This window comes from Phyllobates terribilis, unplaced genomic scaffold (assembly GCF_046119375.1).
Source record: "Phyllobates terribilis strain yellow unplaced genomic scaffold, ASM4611937v1 Scaffold_7__3_contigs__length_470593459, whole genome shotgun sequence".
NCBI lineage: Eukaryota > Metazoa > Chordata > Amphibia > Anura > Dendrobatidae > Phyllobates > Phyllobates terribilis.
The window spans coordinates 258,904,968-258,926,817 of NW_027362767.1; the positions used below are offsets into that span (position 1 = coordinate 258,904,968).

At 44.3% G+C, this 21,850-nt stretch overlaps 1 protein-coding gene across 9 annotated transcripts in view; it reads left to right on the forward strand.

The window, feature by feature from the left end:
* The window catches only part of ZNF618 (zinc finger protein 618), a 75,525-nt gene that overhangs the window by 23,981 nt on the left and 29,694 nt on the right, over positions 1–21,850 (forward strand). For 8 of the 9 annotated variants that reach the window (XM_073640462.1, XM_073640466.1, XM_073640467.1 and 5 more), the window contains 7 exons: positions 11,506–11,744; positions 11,968–12,114; positions 12,305–12,448; positions 12,644–12,787; positions 13,007–13,114; positions 13,536–13,613; positions 19,873–19,911. In XM_073640462.1, the coding sequence (XP_073496563.1) occupies positions 11,570–11,744; positions 11,968–12,114; positions 12,305–12,448; positions 12,644–12,787; positions 13,007–13,114; positions 13,536–13,613; positions 19,873–19,911 (835 nt within the window). In that variant the 5' untranslated portion in view covers positions 11,506–11,569. The remainder of the gene's footprint in view (positions 1–11,505; positions 11,745–11,967; positions 12,115–12,304; positions 12,449–12,643; positions 12,788–13,006; positions 13,115–13,535; positions 13,614–19,872; positions 19,912–21,850) is intronic. The other variant, XM_073640464.1, reaches the window with a different exon arrangement.

Consider the following 21,850-nt stretch of genomic DNA (forward strand, 5'->3'; position numbering starts at 1 on the left):
AAGATGATGAATTCTGTTTTATCCATGTTAAGTTTTAGAAATGTAGCAGAGAAGGATAAGGATGAAATAGCAGACGGACATTGTGGGATTCTGGTTAGTAGGGAGGAGATATCAGGTCCAGAGAGGTTGATCTGTGTGTCATCAGCATAGAGGTGATACTGAAAGCCATGAGACTCTATGAGCTGTACTAGGCCGAAGGTGTAGGTGGAGAAGAGCAGGGGTCCTAGAACTTAACCTTGGGGGACACCGACAGATAGGGGGCTAGATGAGGAGGTGGTGTGTGAGTGGGAGACACTGAATGTCCTGCCTGTTAGGTATGAAGAGATCCAAGATAGGTCTAAGTCTGTGATGATTGTTACGGGTCCAGGTGGTGGAACCTCTGTGCTGCGGTGCAAGGAGGGACCCAGAGGGGCGTAACTAAGTATCAACTCGGACCGACCTAGGTCGTACGGCGGCTAACGACTCCGTGACCAGGGAGGGACTGAGCAGAGGGACCAGGTGCTACTCTGGGGACGACCTTGTAAGAGAGCAGGTGACTCCCACGGGTCAGATGGCTGGGACTGACCGGTTTAGCAGATGGGCACAGCAGGCAGGCTGACGAGTGATCCTGGTGGATGGACTGGCAGACACGGCAGGCGGGAGCCTCTAGGTAGGCTGTCAGGTGGTCACGGCAGGTGACAGACAGGAGCCTCCAGGTAGGCACGGCAGGTAGCAAGCAGTAGCCTCCAGGTAGGCACGGCAGGTAGCAAGCAGGTGCTTCCAGGTAAGCAAGCGGGCAAAGCCCATAGACAGACTGGCGGAAGACAGACTGTCGGGCTGGAGAGTAGTCGGGCTGGCGGACTGGACTGGTAGTCAGGCTGGCGGGCAGGACTAGTGGTCAGAAGCAGAGGTAAGTACACTGTGCATCAACTATTGCTCGGGCACCTCCATTTTGGAGGAGGTGCCTTATATATGGGAGGACCTCCGGCAATTGGGCGGGGACTCCTTAGGGCGGCAGCAGAAGCAGGAAGAGGAGCGCTGGAGGACACCGGGCAGGGAGCGCGGCGGTGAGAGGGATGGCGTCTCTGCCTGGCAGGGGGCAGAGACGCCGATGCTACAATGATGAGAGAGTCTGTGGTAAGAGGGAATGGTCCGCTGTGTTGAAAGCAGATGACAGGTCTAAGAGGAAGAGGACGACAGAGTAGTGTCGCTTGGATTTGGCGGTTAGTAGGTCGTTGGTGATTTTAGTCAGGGCAGTTTCAGTAGAATGATGCTGTCGGAAGCCAGATTGGAGGCGGTCAAAGAGAGAGCAGGAGGAGAGGTGGGAGGACAGTTCAGAGTGGACATGTTGTTCCAGTAGTTTTGAGGCACAGGGGAGAAGTGATATGGGGGGGTAGCTAGGCAGAGAGGATGGGTCGAGGGAGGGCTTTTTGAGGATGGTTGTGATCGAGGCATGTTTGAAGCATGAGGGGAAGACACCAGTTGTTAGTGACAGGTTGAAAAGATGGGTTGGGGATGAGGTGGGACAGGACTGGGTCAAGTTCACAGGTGGTGAGGTGTGATTTGGAGAGTAAAGAGGAAAGTTGATCTTCCGTAATGGGGGAGAAGCTGGTTTTGGAGGAGGAGAATTGAGTAGGTCTGAAGAGGGGTTGGGGGGACTTTAATCAAAAGCTTTGTCTGATGGTGTCAAAGTCTTCGGCTGAGATGAGAGGAGTGGGAGGAGGCACTTCGGGACAGTGGAGAGAATTGAAGGTGTGGAATAGCTGTTTAGGGTTGTGAAACAGGGAAGATATGAGAGATGAGAAGTATGTTTGTTTTGCTGCAGTGAGTGTGGACTTGAAGGTAGTGAGGGACTGTTTGAATGCGATGAAGTGCTCATTGGAGTGGGACCTTTTCCATCTACGCTCAGTAACCCTGGAGGCCCTTTGCAGTTCTTTGGTTAGGCTGGTGTGCCAGGGTTGCCTGTTGATTGTGTGAGCTTTGGTATGTGTGAGGGGGGCGACTGAATTGAGAGCTGCAGCTGTTGTGGTGTTGTATAAAGCGGCAGCTACATTTGCATCATGTAAGGAACTAATGTCTGTAAGAGGGAGTAGGGATTCAGAGAGTGAGTGTAGGTCAAGGTGTTTAAGATTTCTGCGAGCGTGTGCAAGTTTGTGGGTTGGGGATTATGGCCCTGGAGATGGTAGAGAATGTAAGTAGGTTGTGGTCAGAAAGAGGGAGAGGTGAGTTAGAGAGGTTAGATAGGGAACAGAGGCGGGTGAAGATGAGGTCCAAAGTGTGGCCATCTTTGTGAGTGGCTGTGGAAGACCATTGAGCAAGGCCGAAGGAGGAAGTGAGGGAAAGATGCTTAGAGGCAGCTGAGAGGGAAGTGTCGTTGGGAAAGTTGAAGTCGCCCATGATGATAGTGGGGATGTAAGCGGAAAAGAAACGAAGTAGCCAGGTGGTGAAGTGATCTAAGAAGGTTGTGGCTGGTCTTGGGGGGTGGTAAATGACGGCCAAATGGAGGTCGAAGGGGGAGTAGATGCGCACACAGTGCACCTCAAAAGAGAGGAGAGTAATGGGGGGTGGCAGTGGGATTTGGGTGAAGGAGCAGTTATCTGACAGGAGAAAACCTACTCCTCCACCATGCTTGCCATGGGGCGGGGGGTGTGGGAAAGGTTGGAAACCGCCGTACTAAAGTGCAGAGGGGTTGAGCCAGGTTTCGGTGATGAAGAGGAAGGAAAGTTTATTAGTGATGAAAAGATCATGAATGTAGGAAAGTTTGTTGCAGATGAAAGGAGCTTTCCATAGAGCTCCTGTTAGTGGGACTGGTGAAGTGGGGGCTGGGCGGATGTGTATGAGGTTAGAAGGGCTGTGAGAGTTTGTGACAGATCGTGGATAGGAGGTGGAGGTGACTGTGGGGATGTGGTGAGGAGGGCCAGGATTTGGGGAGATATCGCCAGCAGTGAGGAGGAGCAGAGAAAGTGTTAGTAGGTGGGAGCAGGAGAGAGCGTGAGGTGGTTGTCTGTGTTTGGAGACAAAGGATTGAATGTTGAGGAATAGTTCTGAGGAGGTGGTGAGATGAATGGGGAGGATGGAGGGAGAGATAACCTGTTCCTTACTAGGTGTACAGATACTACAACTCCTATCATGTCCTGATGGCCACACTAAGGCTACATTCCCACCATCCGGAGCCTGCTGCGGAGAAGCCGCCAGCGGCTTCCGCTCAATATGCTAATGAGAGGCACCATTTTATTTTTCCTCATGCGGACTTTCCTCATAGAGGTTGGGTCTATGGGGAAAGCCCGCATGTGGACCCGCAGGAGAATTAGACATTCCGCGGGTGTGCCGCAGACGCATAGTGGACATGGGATTTCTACAAATCCCATCCACTATGCTGTAACATCTGGCTGCTGCTGTTTGCACGTCCAATCCGCAGCAATTGCTGATCGTGTGCACGTACCCTATGTCACCTCAGTGTTAGTAAACTTTGAGCCACATTAGGTTTTTTCACTGTCTGTTCACATTTGGGTTATAGCTTCTGTTTATTAGCTAATAGAGACTTTTTATGCCTACTGCAGGCCTCAGGGGTGGAACACAGCACAGGGGACTCCCTGTAATATCATGCTCCTTCCCGTCATGCTACGCCCCAGACATAACACAATGTTGCAGTTTTGCCTGCAGTGTTTCTTTAAGAATTTGTAAGGGAATTGAAAAACATGGCTGCTTTCTTTCAGTAACAGCGCCACTCTTAGCCATTGGTTATAGGTGGTATTTCCTCCCATTATTATTAAAGGATGTATTCCCTTTTTAGTTATAGTAGCATAGGTTGAAATAAAGACTTGTGTCCATCAAGTTCAACCTTCCTCCCCCTATTGTGCATTTTGTCTAATTTAACTGTAACCCACAATTTTATATGTATCGAGGAAATCGTCCAGCCCTTGTATAAAAGCTATTATAGTGTCTGCCATTACTACCTCTTGTGGTTGGCATTCCACAGTCTGACTGCTCTGACTGTAAAGAACCCTTTCCTGTTGAGGTGCCAGAATCGCCTTTCTTGCACCCTTAATGAGTGCCCCCTGGTCCTTAGTATGGTCTTTGGAAGGAATAAGTCATGGGCTAGTCCTTTGTACTGACCACACATATAAATAAGATCTCCTCTTAGGCGTCGTTTTTCTAAGCTAAACAAGCCCAACTTTTCCAACCTCTCATCATATGAGAGTTCTTCCATCCCTTGTAATAATCTTGTTGCCGCCTTTGAACTGACTCTAACTTCTGAATATCCTTTTTAAAATGTGGAACCCAAAACTGGATCCCATATTCCAGATGTGGCCTCACCAGTGATTTATAAAGGGGTAACAATACTTTGGGATCGCAGGATTTTATTTCTCTTCTTATACATCCTAAAATCTTGTTTGCTTTTGCGGCTGCTGCTTGACATTGAGTACTGCTGCTCAGCTTATTCGTAACCAGAATACCCAAGTCCTTCTCCTGTTCTGTAGTCCGGAGTATACTCCCATTTAATGTATATGCAGCAATAGGATTACTCCGTCCTAGGTGCATTACTCTACATTTATCTACATTAAACCTCATCTGCCAAGTGTTTGCCCATTCAGTCATCTTATCCAGATCTTTCTGCAATATTGCAATGTCAAAATCAGATTTTAATATCCTACATAGTTTGGCGTCATCAGCAAAGACTGACACTTTACTCTCAATCCCTTCGCCAAGGTCATTAATATAGAGGTTAAAAAGAATCGGTCCTAGCCCAGATCCCTGGGGCACGCCTCTGCTCCCAGTACAGATCCCTGGGGCACCCCACTGCTCCCAGTACAGATCCCTGGGGCACCCCACTGCTCCCAGTACAGATCCCTGGGGCACCCCACTGCTCCCAGTACAGATCCCTGGGGCACCCCACTGCTCCCAGTACAGATCCCTGGGGCACCCCACTGCTCCCAGTACAGATCCCTGGGGCACCCCACTGCTCCCAGTACAGATCCCTGGGGCACCCCACTGCTCCCTATATCCCATTTAGAGAATGTACCATTCATGATGACTTTGTTTCCTGTCATTTAGTTAATTCTTTACCCATCTGCATATAGTTCCCCCAAGTCCTTGCTTTTGTAGCTTCTGTATAAGGCTGTTATGTGGTACACTATCAAATGCCCTTGCAAAGTCCAGATAAATCACATCCGCCGCATTACCACCATCCATATTTGCACTTACCTCCTCATAGAACCCCAACATGTTTTTTAAACACGACCTATTTTTAATGAATCCGTGCTGGTTCATCATTTATTATATTATTCTCTATGATATAACTCTGCAGGTCATCTCTTATGATGCCCTCAAAAACCTTGCACACTACTGATGTCAGACTTAACGGACGGTAGTTACCTGGATCCACCTTCTTACCTTTCTTAAATATCGGTACTACATCGGCTATCCTCCAATCTTGTGGCACTACCCCTGTTACAAGAGAGTCTAAGAATATGAGATACAGCGGTCTATCAATTACTGAGCTTAATTCCCTCAGTATCCGTGGATGAATACCATCTGGGCTGGGGGATTTGTCAGGGTTTAATTTGCTCAGACGCAGGCGTACTTCTTTTTGTGTTAAGCTAGTTATATCACGTGCTGAACTTTGATTTTTGCCCTGTTGAAAGATCCCTGGAACAGACGGTTCGTTGGTGAACATGGATGAAAAGTAGGAAGTAGTTTAGAAAAACTCCAGCACCTTCTCTGTTTCCATCACAAGAGATGTAAAGTTAAAACGTCCATTTTATTAGTTCCATTAAAAAAGCGCCATATGTAAGGCAGACCTTACGCGTTTCGAACCAAACAGGGGTTTTTAATCATATCTATGATCTATGATTAAGAACCCCTGTTTGGTTTGAAACGCGTAAGGTCTGCCTTACATATGGCGCTTTTTTAAAGGAACTAATAAAATGGACGTTTTAACTTTACATCTCTTGTGATGGATACGGAGAAGGTGCTGGAGTTTTTCTAATCTACTTCCTACTGCTTCTCATCCCTGGATTACCAAGGATTTCCATGCACCAGTGGACCCTTATGGCATATGCATGGTAGGCTGAAATTTTCCCTTTTTTTTTTCTTATATACCATGGATGAAAAGTGCCTGTTTAATATTGCAGCCTTTTCTTTGTCCTCTATAATTATCTTATCGTCTTTTAAGGGGCTGATACCATCTGTTTTTTTCTTTTTGGCATTGATGTATTTCTAAATTTTTGGGGGATTTATTTTAATGTTGCTGACAATTTGTTTCTCTGTAGCTAACTTTGCTAGCTTGATTTCTTTTTTGCATTTCTTATTTAGGTCTTTATACTCCTGAAATGCTATTTCTATTTTCTTGGCTGTCAAGATTTTGAATGCCCTTTGTTTTTGTCTTATTAAACTTTGTACTGTCTAATTTATCCATAATGGTTTCTTTTTATTCCTGGACATTTTATTACCAGAGGGTATACATTTTCTACAGGATTCTAGTAGTGTTTCCTTAAACATGCCCCATTTACGTTCTGTATCCCCAGCTACCCTGACATGGTCCCAGTTTACGTGATTAAGCTCTTCCCTTAATTTGTTGAAATCAGCTTTCCTAAAGTTCCAGGTTTTTGCATTTCCTTTTTGAAATGTTTTATTGCATATTACACTGCAACTTACCATATTGTGGTCACTGCTTCCCAAATGCTCCCGGACCTGTAGATCTGAAATTGTAGAACCAGATCCAGCAGATTACCTTCCCTGGTTGGTTCATCAACCAGCTGAGAGAGGTAAATGTCCTGAACTGTGGATAAGAACTTGCAGCTTTTAGTACAACTGGAAGATTCTTTGTCCCATTGAATATCTGGATAGTTAAAATCCCCCATAATAAGGACCCTAAATAATTATGTAGACATTAGTAGAGAGAGATATTTGTGAATCGACAAATGGGAGTCAGCGGACCCCAATCTTCCTCCTCGCTCTCTGCGCAATGACCTCTGCACAGCTCACAGAGCATGCACAAGTCTCTCGCATGGAGCTCAATGAGTTATCTCAAGTCCACAGCCTCGTATGGTCCATGTGGCTACTGCAAAGCATATCCCTGAATTACTTTTAATAGCGTCTCAAGCACAATGTCCGCCCACATAAAACAAGAACCATAAATACAAAAAAATCTATAGCCCAAAAATAAAACAGATTTGAAATACAATATATTGATTACTTGTTTTTAATGAAAAAAAAATCACACAGGTAATATATTCCCACTGATTAGAATTTAACAGCATTTTTTTTTTAATGATTCACCAAAAAATAAGAAAAAAAATATTCTATGCTCCGCTCCCAACATCCAAGTAAAAAATTGGGTTTTCAGAAATATCCAATTTGTCTGAAATATTTTCTAATTTTTCGCTGTTCATCAAAATCTATTTTTTTTTTCTCCCCCACTTGAATCTCCAGCTCCACGGTTGATATTCCTTTAATATTTCTGAATTTCATGAGTACATTAAATGTGACCTCTATAACTCTAAATTAAGAATTTATGCTGTCTTGAAATTTATGAAATATTTCAACATGAAAGAGAGGCCCGTTCCCTTGGGAAGGGAGTATAATAAATCACAGCTCTGTGGATTTAATACTCCGTAGTCAGCAAGATCTGATTTTTTTTTTCTTCTTCTTCTGCTTTCAAAAATGAAAAAAATGTAATCCTATAAAATAGCTTAACTGCCATCATCCCACATACTAGAATTTTTAATTTCTGCTGTTTCTGCCTGGATTTATTTCCAATATTCCTGCTCAGCTTTTCAATTTCCTCTGTTATTAAAATTTAATTCAGTGCATTAGCATTTAAATTAAAAAAAGGTTTTATTTTGTAAGAATCATTGGCGAGGAGGAAAAATTGTAACAGACCTATTCTTTCGTTGCATGAATTTGTGATGCGGTTACGGGGCTTGTACAATTTAAAATGCAGATGGGGTTCCTCTTTTCTTGTAATTTTTTTTTTTCACCTCTGAATTCTAAAAAAAAAAGGAAAAAAAAAAACGATTTAGAAAAGAATACCGAAGAAAGAAAAATAATTCAAGTAATTTAATTATTACAATGTTATGGATTTACCTTTATATTCTGGGAGTCACCTTTTGTGATCAACTGATCGCTGCCAATCATGCTCCTGGCATGACTTAGCGAGGCTTTTTCCCCACAGTGGCCACTACTGGAGAAGCAGAGTATTACATGGCTGCTATTCAGATGGTTTGAGACCAGGAGAGCAGATCACATTTCTGGCTATTAGAGGGGGTTCCTAGGACCTAACAAGGCATGTGATGGGCACTTGATTTATTATCTATCTGGAGGGGCCTGTCGATTTTCAACAGCTGAAGCACCATAGGTTGGGAGCCGCTGATAAACTAAAGCTTTGCAGATTACAGAACCAGCAGGACCAGGAACAGGCAGTTTATTAATGTTCTTTCATTGGACTGTCTGACAATGTGCAGCAAGGGAGAAGTATTGGAGGAGTATGGAGCATGACCGCACACCAGGAGAAGAGCTGCGGCACGGACCACCATTACTAGCATGGTGATCATTGATATATGAGAAGAGGGCTGGGTAGGTCATGTATTGTGTCCAAAATTGCATAGTCCGCCATTGGATTGATGGTCTCACTTTTATTTTTGATCATAGGAAAATTAAAAACTTTTTTAGTAGATCAGCAGATTTTGTTCCAGTTTCTGTTTTCTGAACACTACCCGCAAAGCTCAAAAGAATGCCATAATATCCTCATCATAAAGCCATGTTTTATTTTTTTCTCCCTTTGTGAATCTGCAACCAGATAGATATTTTTATATTATTATTATTTATTTTTTTTCTTGAAGTTTTGGACTCCAGCCTTTTATGCTCGATGACTGATCGCTCTTTCTTATCTTTTCTCCATAGGGTTTTAATAAATATTCATGCTGCAGAAATAATGATATGTTCTAATTTAAATTAATTAGGATTATTAAAATGAGTGAAGAAAATAGGCGACCTTTCCACCCCGCGCTTCTCACCACGCATATATTACCATCCGAACATTTGTATAAATTAGCGGACAATGGGCGAGGGGGTGGGGCGGCCATTGTGAAATGTACACTGTCTTTACAGATTGTTATGCCCCTCTCATTGCACAGTTTGTTTTGGGGTGGGGGTTTTATACGTAGAAAAAAAAAATCACTTTTTTGGAGGGGTGGGCTACTTTTTCAGCATTAATCACTTTATGTTGCAGACTGAATTTGGAGAGAACATTTTATTAGAAGATTAATTTAGTTTTATTGTGGCTGTTTTGAGCAATTTGACCAAATTGGGGTAAATTTAAAAAAAATTCTAATTTTTTTTGTGTAAAATTTTTCAATTTTTATTTACTATTTTACATGTTTTTGTTGTCTTTCTAACATTTTTATTTTTCACATTGTTATATTTTTACATTGATTATGTTGTGCTTTTTGCATTGTTTATTTAGTTATATTTTTTAGGTAGTTTTTGTAGTTTTTTTTGTGTTATTACATTTTATTTTTTGCATCGTGTATTATGTTATTTAACTTTGTTGTCTTATGTTGTGTGATTTTACAACATAATGTTACAATTTTTCTTTTTGCTGTTATTTTTTATTTTAGTTTATTATTTTGCATTATGTTTTCTATGTTGTGTTTTTGCATTATTGCAGTTGACAGAAGGCATGTTTAATGTATTTGGAGGGAGACTTTTGCATATGGAGCTTTTTTGTGATGGGGTTTGCATTTCCTAGCTTTTGCCAATTTTGTACCAAAAGGGCGAAGAAAAAAATCACTTCTGACATGACCTTTTATCTGGCAGAAGTCAATATTTTATTTTTCATTTTATTTTATTCCCAGTACAGTTTTACTAGAGCAAATTCTCATGGTAATATTTTCCACCTCCTACTTTACATTTTAGTAAACCGCCTCGAGCTGGAAAAAAAATAAAAATAAATAACCTGATCTATTCTTTACAATTTTTCGATATTATTTGCATACTATTTTCCTAACCACATTTTCTTTTTGTCTTGACTCATGCAAAATCATTTACACAAATTTCCCCCTGCTGTTCATGGATGCAGTCAGGTTTTTTTTTTTTTTTTTTTTACATTTTCCCTTTTGACATGTTGTAATTTATAGAAACGGAAAAAAAAATGAAATTGACAGAAATATACATCAGTGGAAAATTCCCCCCAGCTCTTGAAATTTTTCCACTAGAAAACATTGGCTGCGGTCTGAGCCGAGACTGAATATTCCATTGTGTAAGGAGAATAACTGGATTCCTAAATGGGCTCCTTGAGCAAATGTCACCTCGGGGCCTTATATAGAAACGTGGAGACTGTGCCGCTGCCGCTTGCACTAACACAATATTTCTTGTACTTGTAAGTCAAGCAAATGGAATTTTGTGTTTTTATGTAATATATAGTGAAGGCTAAAACAAAACCTGTAACCCCCCCCCATAGTAGTGAATGGAGCTTACACTTATCCACATGTCCTAATGGAGCCAATGGACCTGTGTGAGGCAGAACGGGAAGATCTGCTCTGTACCAGCAGCTCCCTTTTTGGTGGTCTCTAGCCGTCCTTGTTTTACATTTATCTGTTGCCCTGTCATCAGATTCCCTCCCACCCCCGTCTGGGAGAAGGACCTGACGTTGTCCACTTCGGATATTCATTTTAATCTTCTAATGATGAGATGATCACAGCAATCAGCTCCAAAATGTGCGGCAGCAGGTGTTTGAGTTTCCCACAGCACCACCGCAGGTTAAATGAAGCGTTACATACCACTCAATGCATAAATGGGATTCCCAAGTAATGCATGGCCGTGCTGGGTCCTCCAGGGTCGGAGACGCTCTTTTTAACCTCTGGCTAGTGTCCTATAGACTGGATCGCTCCTCTAAACACTATTTTTACTGGTATTTCAGGGTTTCTTCTCCAAGAAGTTTCCATGTACCGCATAGATACAGACCCAATGTCCAAGCAATGGTGCAACATCTAAATGTCTGGTTTTATAAAATAATGCATTCAGAAGCAGAACCACAGAAAATATGACACTCGCATTAAATGATCGGATCCCCAGTTATTAGTCAAGACCAGTATGGACCTGTGCAGGTTTCACTAGGGCTCCTGATATTTCATTATTAATTGTGAACCACGGAATGAAAGGAGGTCAGACTCATCCAATGCTTCCTGCTCCGCGCGCCAGGGTAAAAGGGATTGGAAATCCTATGTTGTGCAGTGACCCACATGTCCATCTCAGGTGGGATGGGGGGTCTCTGCAACTGGATAGGTATCCAGGAATAGAAAGCATGCTGTCTTTTTCAAAATATAGTACCACATTTCTCTTAAGGTTGTGTATGGTATTGCAGTTCATCCCCATTCACATAAATGGAACTGAGCTGGAGAAGCAGACAAATTCTATAGCCCGGGGAGGCGCAGTTCTAGAAGAAAGTGGCCATGCTTTTTTAATTCTTAGGACTTTTAGAATTTTTGGTTTTGGTCATCCCAGACCTCTGCTGTGTTTTTCTAGGGAGCGTGCCATCCAGGGGGGAGAGCCGAGACCCTTACTTCATTCATCCCAAAGTGTGTGGACCATGAGTACGCAAGATGTGACGGTGAAAACAGAAAAACCTGAATATGTTCTCCAGCCTGCGCTGTGGAATCGGGAGGCTAAAAATGCTGCTGAGAACCAGATGAATGATGGCGCCAAGAAGGTGCCCGCCGAAATCTGCGTGGTGATCGGAGAAAACCACAACCAGCAGAAGATTGGTGAGTGGAGCGATGGTAACCATAAGGACAACCCTTAGAGAAATTTATGGGGTCGGTCGTTTTTTGCTCCCCGTAGCAGGGACATTGTTTTTGGCCAGACCTATGAGCAGGGAAAGGGGATTGACAATCACGCTGACTACATTTCTGTTTTTTGCTGTTCTTATCTGATCTAATATGAATTCTTCTGTCCTTTTTTTTTTCCCCTGCCTGTGGATATTCCCACCAGAAAAACCTGAAGATGTTCTTCTGCCTGCACTCTGGAAACAGAAGGCCAAAAATGCTGCTGAGAAGAAGATGGAAGATGGTGCCGAAAAGGTGCCTGCTGAAATCTGCGTGGTGATCGGAGAAAACCATACTCAGCAGAAAATTGGTGAGAGGAGTGATGGTAACAGTGAGGACAACCAAATTTGTGGGGTCATTTTTGCCCCTGGGGGCAGATGCAGTGTTTAGACCAGAACTATGAGCGGGGGATTTGCTGTTTTTGTTCAATCTAATATGAATTCTTCTGTCCTTTTTTCTTTCTTTTTTTTTTTTTCCCTGCCTGTGGATATTACTGCCAGAAAAACCCGAAGAAGTTCTTCAGCCTGCACTGTGGAAACTGAAGGCCAAAAATGCTGCTGAGAAGAAGATGGAAGATGGTGCCGAAAAGGTGCCTGCTGAAATCTGCGTGGTGATTGGAGAAAACCACACTCAGCAGAAAATTGGTGAGAGGAATGATGGTAACAGTGAGGACAACCAAATTTGTGGGGTCATTTTTGCCCCTGGGGGCGGATGCAGTGTTTAGACCAGAACTATGAGCGGGGGATTTGCTGTTTTTGTTCAATCTAATATGAATTCTTCTGTCCTTTTTTCTTTCTTTTTTTTTTTTTTTTTTCCCTGCCTGTGGATATTACTGCCAGAAAAACCCGAAGAAGTTCTTCAGCCTGCACTGTGGAAACTGAAGGCCAAAAATGCTGCTGAGAAGAAGATGGAAGATGGTGCCGAAAAGGTGCCTGCTGAAATCTGCGTGGTGATCGGAGAAAACCACAACCAGCCGAATATTGGTGAGTGGTAATCATGAGGACAACCCTTAGAAAAATTTGTGGGGTCCTCACCCCTCCCCCATGGCAGGGGCAGTGTTTATGGCCAGAACTACGAGTGTGTGTGTGTGTGGGGGGGGATTGACAATCACGCTGACCACATTTGGGGCTTCTGTTGTTTTCGTCTGGTCTAATATGAATTCTTCTGTCCCTGTTTTTTCCTCCTGTGGATATTCCCACCAGTTGCAGACTCTCCAGAGAGACATTCAGTAGTAGTGAGCAGAGAAGCCTCCTGGAGCGGCGGCAGCCGTCCACGTAGCATCCCACCAAGAATCAGCACATCTTCTCCAGGTGAGCAGTGGGAACAGGACATCAGCCAGTGCTGCCATACTGGTCGTCATCAAAAGTGCTGTGGATGCAGCCACTAATGGGGCCCTCGGTCACCTCTCCCCTGCGCCGCATCGACAGGTGCACAGCCGGTAGGTGTAGTGCACCTGTCCTGTTCATTGCACAGCCATATTTATCAGCCGCACTCACGTCCTGTCAGCACAAAGTCATCAGTGCCTGTGCTGTGGCAACCAATGATGGCGAACGTGGACGCCCAGAATCCAACATTGGATTTCTGCTGACTGTCGGGCCGCCGCCTCTTGTGGCTCCACATTCACATTGCTAGTCGCCATTATGTCCCGCCTAACATTAATGGCTCCGGAGCATCGCTCCACATAAAGGTCTTTTATCTTGATAACGGCGCTCATCTTTTTCTTTTTTCCAGGTTCCTACGAATGTGGAATTTGCAGGAAGAAGTACAAATATTACAACTGCTTCCAGACTCACGTCCGAGCGCACATAGGTAACCACTGCCGTCCGGACGCGTCGGGTCCCCTCCTTCTCTGTAATTGCCCGGTTCAGTTTAATCAGTGTGTGCCGTAAGAGAGGGCACTCGCCCCGCGCCACTGTGGATAAAGGATTTCATTATCTGCAAAAAATAATTACATTGATCTAATGACCATTGTGCTAATAGCTCAGGGCAGAGAATGAAGTGACGGAGGCCGCGGCAGCCACAGAACCAGGCTGTAAAGTTACTAATGACTCTCCACTGTTACATGTACCAGCACTTACGCCCCACTCCACCTGCTGTTTATACCCACTTTTACCCTAGACCACCAGGGAATAAAATATTAACGCTTTTCTACTCTGGTCTACAAGGTTTTAACCTTCTCTGCTGCTATTACCCCAGCGTAACAGAGAATTAACTGTTCGGCCTTATTCTACCTTAGGCCACCACGGCTACCCTACACCAACAAGCAAAGGCGCATTACCATGGGGTATGAGGGATTTACATATTAACACCTAAACTACCCAAGACCACCAGGGAATTAAATATTAACCGCTCCACTATCCAACTAAGCAAGAGAGCAGTGCACTAGACTACCTGGGAACAAAATAGTAATTCTCCACTTCTTTAATCTGGCAGTGAAGTCTCATTTCCCTAGACCACCAGGGAATGAAAAACTTATTAACCTTACTATTTCAGACCACCAAGAAATAAACTATTGACCAATCCACTAGAGTACTCAAAAGTACAAGGGAAATAAATAGCTACGGCTAAAATGCCCTAGACCACCAGGGAATTCAATATTACCCTAGACTACCTTAGACCATCAGGGGAATAAATTATTAGCCCTTCACTACCGTAGACCACAATGGATTGAAATATTAACCCACCACCACCCCGCAGAGAATTAAATATTACTCATCCACTACCTTAGACCACCAGGGAATGAAATATTAGCCCTTCCCAACCCTAGACCAAGAGGGAAATACGTATAAACTCTCCACCACCTTAGACCACCAAGGATTGCGTTATTAACCCTTCACTATGCTATTAACTCCCTATTCCTCAGAGAATTAAATAGTGGCCCTAATCCACCTTGGACCACCGGGGAATGAAGTATTGGATATAAAGGAGTTTTTGGTATATGGGTATAGGAGGCGCTGTGGGCTCGTCACTACTAGTGGCAGCAAATTAGTGGACAGGGAACCAGAGTTGTCCAAATGGGTTTTGATGTAGCTGAAAAGAAGTAAATTTGCGCTAGTGGTAGTGAACAGAAGGACAGCACGAGAGATATACAGTGCAAGAGATAATTTTATTTAATCGAACATAAGCTTAAATTAGCTTAGTTAAAATGATTCAGACTCAGTGGGGTCACTGGGTCGGATAAGAGAATAGGTATTAAAAGTATTAAGATTTTTTTAAAATCAATAAAAAGATTGGTGTCCACTGATATAGGATCAACATAGGCCTTTTTCCCGTAGTCTGTGGATGTTCGGTTGCAGTAGATGTATAAGGAGGCAAAGGCTTGTAGACCTGGTGGGATAGAATAGGAATGTATAAATATGGTATACTAATGAGCGATAGGGAACAGGTAGATATCTTTTTGTTGTGGTTACCTGATACTGGTGCCTCATATGGTATACGAGGGTCACTGGTGGTACGTGTTGGTGCCTAGGAGGGAGGACGAAGGGTACCTAGAGTGGGGTACAAAAGATGTATGGATCAGCGGGGGTGGAAGTCGATAGAGATGTCTCTGTTGGACTCTGAGTTGAGTCGTGAGTTACCTGTACTTGGTATGGTACTCAATAGGCTGTGGTAGTGGTTGGCTGTTTCTCCACAGTCGTTCTGCTACTGGTATGACAGTCAGCAGGCTGTGTGGATAATACGGAATTCACTGGAGGGGTACTAAAAGGGAGTGAGGGGAGACAAGTATTGAATAGGGTGCGAGGCTCAGGGGTAAAGGTACGAGATTTGAAGAAGTCAGTTACCTTCTAGAAGGTGGCGGGGGGTGTCCTGAGTATTTTTTGATGACTAGGAGATGGCGGTCCTAGTCCTTTTTGGAAAGTGGTAGAGGATATGTCACACACGGCTGTGGGTGGATGATCAGAGTTAGATCTGTAAGGGGGAGGAATAAGGATAGATCATAAATTAACTAACTTGTGTAGCCGTGGTACAAGCATTGGAGACAAAAGGTATTTTGGTTTAACTGTAAATAGGTACAAGGGGGCTCCAAGGGGCGTCTTGAGATGAGCGGGAGGTAGTAATCCTGGTCCCTTGTAGAGTGGAGGTAGCACGAGGAGGTCAGAGGTGGGATGCAGCAGGAGGCTGGTATTAGCATATAGTGTCTCTGTATGCTGAATAGAAATCTATACGGAAGGGGGAGGGGGTATATCTGTTAGGGTGTCACTGGGTAGTGGTTGTAGCCTCCAGTATGTACCCAGAGATCGTGGTTTACCTGTTTCGTAGGGATTAGGGTGTCAAATAGTAGATGCTGGTTCCGGTCTCCTTATTGTAGATACAGCAGGGTGCTGTAGTAGGAGGCTATAGTGGTATCAGAGGTAGCCAGAGAGAGGATACAGCATGAGGCTATTGTTGTCCTATGTTGGGTGCACCAGGAAGCTCTGGCTGAGTAGAGAGTGCAGGTGCCAGATGCGACAATATGGAGGGCTGCTGGTGCAGGGCCCAACTGGGGAGGTTGATGGCAAGTACTGCAGGGAGCAGGGAAAATCCGTTAGAGGGTCAGCTGGGTGCAGTATGGCTTGGTAGGGCAGAGGCTCGTTATTACTTACGGTCAGTAGAGAGCTTCACCGTCTGGGGGTGGTGGTCGAGGTCCGGAGCGAGGGCGGAGTCCCGGCCGGTGACTGCCGCGTACTCGCTGCTTCCGGGTAGGAGAGGGAGAAGGAGTGTATGTGGAGAGCGCGTGCGAAGGTGCGCGTCTCCCAGGAAAGCGCGCGAGAGGGGGGCAGCGTGACGTGCAGTCACGTGGTGTGCAGCGTGCACAAAGTACGGAGGCCTGTGGGCGCCTCTTTCACTGGGTTAAAGGTCAGTCCTTTAACCCAGTGAAAGAGGCGCCCACAGGCCTCCGTACTTTGTGCACGCTGCACACCACGTGACTGCACGTCACGCTGCCCCCCTCTCGCGCGCTTTCCTAGGAGACGCGCACCTTCGCACGCGCTCTCCACATACACTCCTTCTCCCTCTCCTACCCGGAAGCAGCGAGTACGCGGCAGTCACCGGCCGGGACTCCGCCCTCGCTCCGGACCTCGACCACCACCCCCAGACGGTGAAGCTCTCTACTGACCGTAAGTAATAACGAGCCTCTGCCCTACCAAGCCATACTGCACCCAGCTGACCCTCTAACGGATTTTCCCTGCTCCCTGCAGTACTTGCCATCAACCTCCCCAGTTGGGCCCTGCACCAGCAGCCCTCCATATTGTCGCATCTGGCACCTGCACTCTCTACTCAGCCAGAGCTTCCTGGTGCACCCAACATAGGACAACAATAGCCTCATGCTGTATCCTCTCTCTGGCTACCTCTGATACCACTATAGCCTCCTACTACAGCACCCTGCTGTATCTACAATAAGGAGACCGGAACCAGCATCTACTATTTGACACCCTAATCCCTACGAAACAGGTAAACCACGATCTCTGGGTACATACTGGAGGCTACAACCACTACCCAGTGACACCCTAACAGATATACCCCCTCCCCCTTCCGTATAGATTTCTATTCAGCATACAGAGACACTATATGCTAATACCAGCCTCCTGCTGCATCCCACCTCTGACCTCCTCGTGCTACCTCCACTCTACAAGGGACCAGGATTACTACCTCCCGCTCATCTCAAGACGCCCCTTGGAGCCCCCTTGTACCTATTTACAGTTAAACCAAAATACCTTTTGTCTCCAATGCTTGTACCACGGCTACACAAGTTAGTTAATTTATGATCTATCCTTATTCCTCCCCCTTACAGATCTAACTCTGATCATCCACCCACAGCCGTGTGTGACATATCCTCTACCACTTTCCAAAAAGGACTAGGACCGCCATCTCCTAGTCATCAAAAAATACTCAGGACACCCCCCGCCACCTTCTAGAAGGTAACTGACTTCTTCAAATCTCGTACCTTTACCCCTGAGCCTCGCACCCTATTCAATACTTGTCTCCCCTCACTCCCTTTTAGTACCCCTCCAGTGAATTCCGTATTATCCACACAGCCTGCTGACTGTCATACCAGTAGCAGAACGACTGTGGAGAAACAGCCAACCACTACCACAGCCTATTGAGTACCATACCAAGTACAGGTAACTCACGACTCAACTCAGAGTCCAACAGAGACATCTCTATCGAGTTCCACCCCCGCTGATCCATACATCTTTTGTACCCCACTCTAGGTACCCTTCGTCCTCCCTCCTAGGCACCAACACGTACCACCAGTGACCCTCGTATACCATATGAGGCACCAGTATCAGGTAACCACAACAAAAAGATATCTACCTGTTCCCTATCGCTCATTAGTATACCATATTTATACATTCCTATTCTATCCCACCAGGTCTACAAGCCTTTGCCTCCTTATACATCTACTGCAACCGAACATCCACAGACTACGGGAAAAAGGCCTATGTTGATCCTATATCAGTGGACACCAATCTTTTTATTGATTTTAAAAAAATCTTAATACTTTTAATACCTATTCTCTTATCCGACCCAGTGACCCCACTGAGTCTGAATCATTTTAACTAAGCTAATTTAAGCTTATGTTCGATTAAATAAAATTATCTCTTGCACTGTATAAAGGAGTTGTTGTCTCATAAAATCAGTTATTTGCCATGTTCCCTATGAGTTGCACTTATGTCATAGGAGGTGTCCCTTGTCCTCTAATATCCCGGGCTGAGAGCAGATAAAGGCATATTCTCACCCTGGTCTTTTATGACTTATCTGCATGTATTGTTAGGGAATCCGTCTCCAGGAGAGGAGTCCCAAAGGTAGATGCGAGGTGGGACACTTGTCCGTCTATGTGGCCCATGTTCTGGAGATGTGTAAAAGTTGGGACCTGCAACCTGCATCTGTCCTTTCCTGACTGTCATGGGAAAAATCGACTTTAGGTGTCGCAGACCCGGCCGGTCTCTGTATTCCACGGTCACTAGTGGTTGGACAGCCTGCAGATGGCGCCGTAGAGGGAGCTCCAGAGAGCGCAGCTCCGGTAGTAAACTGCGTTGTCTGTCCTTCAGACTAGAGGCGACATCACGGCTTCATCATTGTTTTGGAGGCGCTCGGTGATTAAAATGTGTAATTAAATCCTATCTTCCCATAATGAGATAAAAACCTCGGAAAACGAATGGGTTGTGGGAGATATTGTAATTAGAATAGCAGATACGGGCGGCGAATTCATCAGGATGAGAGAGGCGCTTTATTGGAATCTTTTAGATTATTAATGGATCTCTCTACATCAAAAAGATTATCTTCAAACCCCACTAATACATCGCTGAGAGATTCACACTTTGAGATGGCGGATGAAAAACCGCCTCCGAGAACTTTGCTGCAGATTGTTTTCCAGCCAATTCCCAGTATCAACCGTGGCCAAGATCTCACCTGTCCCCGGAGCAGAAGGCACGAACACTGGATACAGACGCCTGCTTCAATTCTGCAGCACCACCAGTGGTCAATTGCAGTAGTACAGCCGTATCCGTCCATTTGGTGTGTTTTTTTTGTAAGCTTTCTATAAGGTTGCTGCACTTTTTTTTTTAATTTCCCGTAAGGAAATAGTAATGTTTCCCACGAGTCGCGGTAACGCTGCAATTTTATAGCAACTCGCTTGACTGTGTGTTGCAGTAGCAGGAAGGAAATATTCAGAAAGTTCTTGATGTCACCATTGTGGATATGTAGGAATTTTCCTGAAAATGTTTTTTCCGAGCTGACAGATGCTGATTGGTTTGCAGGACGACCTCATGCAAGTCTCATATTCCAATTTAAAGGGGTATGCCCGCCTTAGGATATCATTAGTGTATCTGATTAGTGGCAGTCCGACCCTCGGGGTCTGCGTTGCTATTGTCTTCGTGCTGTGCTCCAAAGGAATTGTTGGGGTTATGGCACCGATCAGTAAATAATGGTATTGAAGTGCATTATGCAATATATACATATATATATATATATATATATATATATATATATATATATATATATATATATATATATATATATATATATATATATATATATATATATATATTTTTTTTTTTAAATTTCCATCTTTCTGATTTCTACTTAGACAATGAAGTTGCATCGGTGGAGGGTGTCGTACAGGGAAGTAAGTATGCCTGTCTTCTCTTCCTTCCGATGTCATTCAGGTCTTGCACACAATGCTCACTGCCATTATTGATTGCATTATAACTGATGATGGCGAGGAACCTTCCCCCCTCCCCCCAAAGTGCTTCTTAATTATTAATCATTTTATGAAAATGAATCCCTGGACAAAAAAAATTCAGATAATTTCTAGTGGACTCTATGTACCATTTTTTTAAGATCTTTGAGATTCTTCTTTCCATTCAGATGCTGATAAGATCCCAATTGGTTTGTTACAATGTATCAGTGTTGGTGTAGCCTGAGCTTTACCGTCAGTCATGGCTGAAAGTGTTCAAGATAATGAATGAAGTTTTTCTTCCAGAAAAATTATTGCATTATTGCAATTACACATGTTTTGTTATACACGTGTTTATTTCCTTTGTCTGTATTGGAACAACACAATATAACAGAAGAAAACGGCGAATTGGACATGTGTTAAATTGTTGGCACCCTGAACTTAGTATTTGGTTGCACAGCCTTTGGAATAAATAACTGCAATCAGTCGCTTCCTATATCCATCAGCAGCTTCTTACAATTCTCAGCTGGCATTTTGGGCTCTTCTTTTGCAAACTGCTCCAGGTCTCTTATATGAAGATGTCTTCTCCCAACAGTAATTTTCAGATCTCTCCACAGGTGATCATGGGATTTAGATCCGGACTCATTGCTGCCACTTCAGAACTCTCCAGCGCTTTGTTTCCATCCATTTCTGGGGGCTTCTTGAAGTATGTTTGGGGTCATTATCCTGCTGAAAGACCCATGACCTAGGACGCAAACCCAGCTTTCTGACACTGGTCACTACATTGCAACCCAAAAATCCTTTGATAGTCTTCAGATTTCATGATGCCTTGCACACAGTCAAGGCACCCAGTGCCAGAGGCAGCAAAACAACCCCAAAACATCTTTGAGCACTGATGCACCCTGAACCTGCAGGACAGCTTGAATTTCTTTGTAGCTTGATTGGGGCTCCTTATCCACCATCCGGACTATCCTGCATTGCAACCTTTCACCAATTTTTCTCTGCCGTCCACGTCCAGGGAGATTAGCTACAGTGCCATGGGTTGTAACCTTCTTGATTATGTTGCGCACCGTGGACAAAGGAACATCAAGATCTCTGGAGATGGACTTGTAACCTTCAGATTGTTGATATTGTTCAACAATTTTGGTTCTCAAGTCCTCAGACAGTTCTCGTCTCCTCTTTTTGTTCTCCATGCTTAGTGTGGCACACACAGACACACAATGCAGAGACGAAGTCAACTTCTCCCCTTTTTATCTGGTATCAGGTGTGATTCTCATTTTCCCCACATCTGTTACTTGCCACAGGTGAGTTTGAATAAGCATCACATGCTTGAAACAAAATTGTTTACACCCAATTTTGGCAAGGTGCCAACAATTTTGTTTGGCCCGTTTTGGGGTTTTTGTGTGAAATTATGTCCAATTTGCCTTTGTTTCTCTGTTTTTTTTGTGTTGTTAAAATACACACCAAGGAAATAAACATGTGTATAACAAAACATGTTTAATTGCAATAATTTTCTGGGAGAAAACCTTCATTTTCTGGAACAATTTCAAGGGTGCCGACACTTTTGGCCATGACTGTATATGGGTATATTGTGGCAACAGGATAAGGTAGAGATGTCTGATTATAGTGTTACACTGATGGAACCCCCACTATTCACTGGAATGGGGCTTCCTAACCCCTGTTCCTCCTTCCTACATGACCCCAGCGAGTGATGGTTGAGCGTGCACTGAGCCGCTCCATTCTGTGTCTATGTGGGTGACGGAAGCAAACAGGCCGTGTGCTCTGCTATCTCCGTCAGTCCCATTGATATCGAAGGGGCACGTTCCCACTTGCTGCTTCCAGTACCATATTAGATCTTTTTCACGGATCACTTTATGGTTCTGAAGTT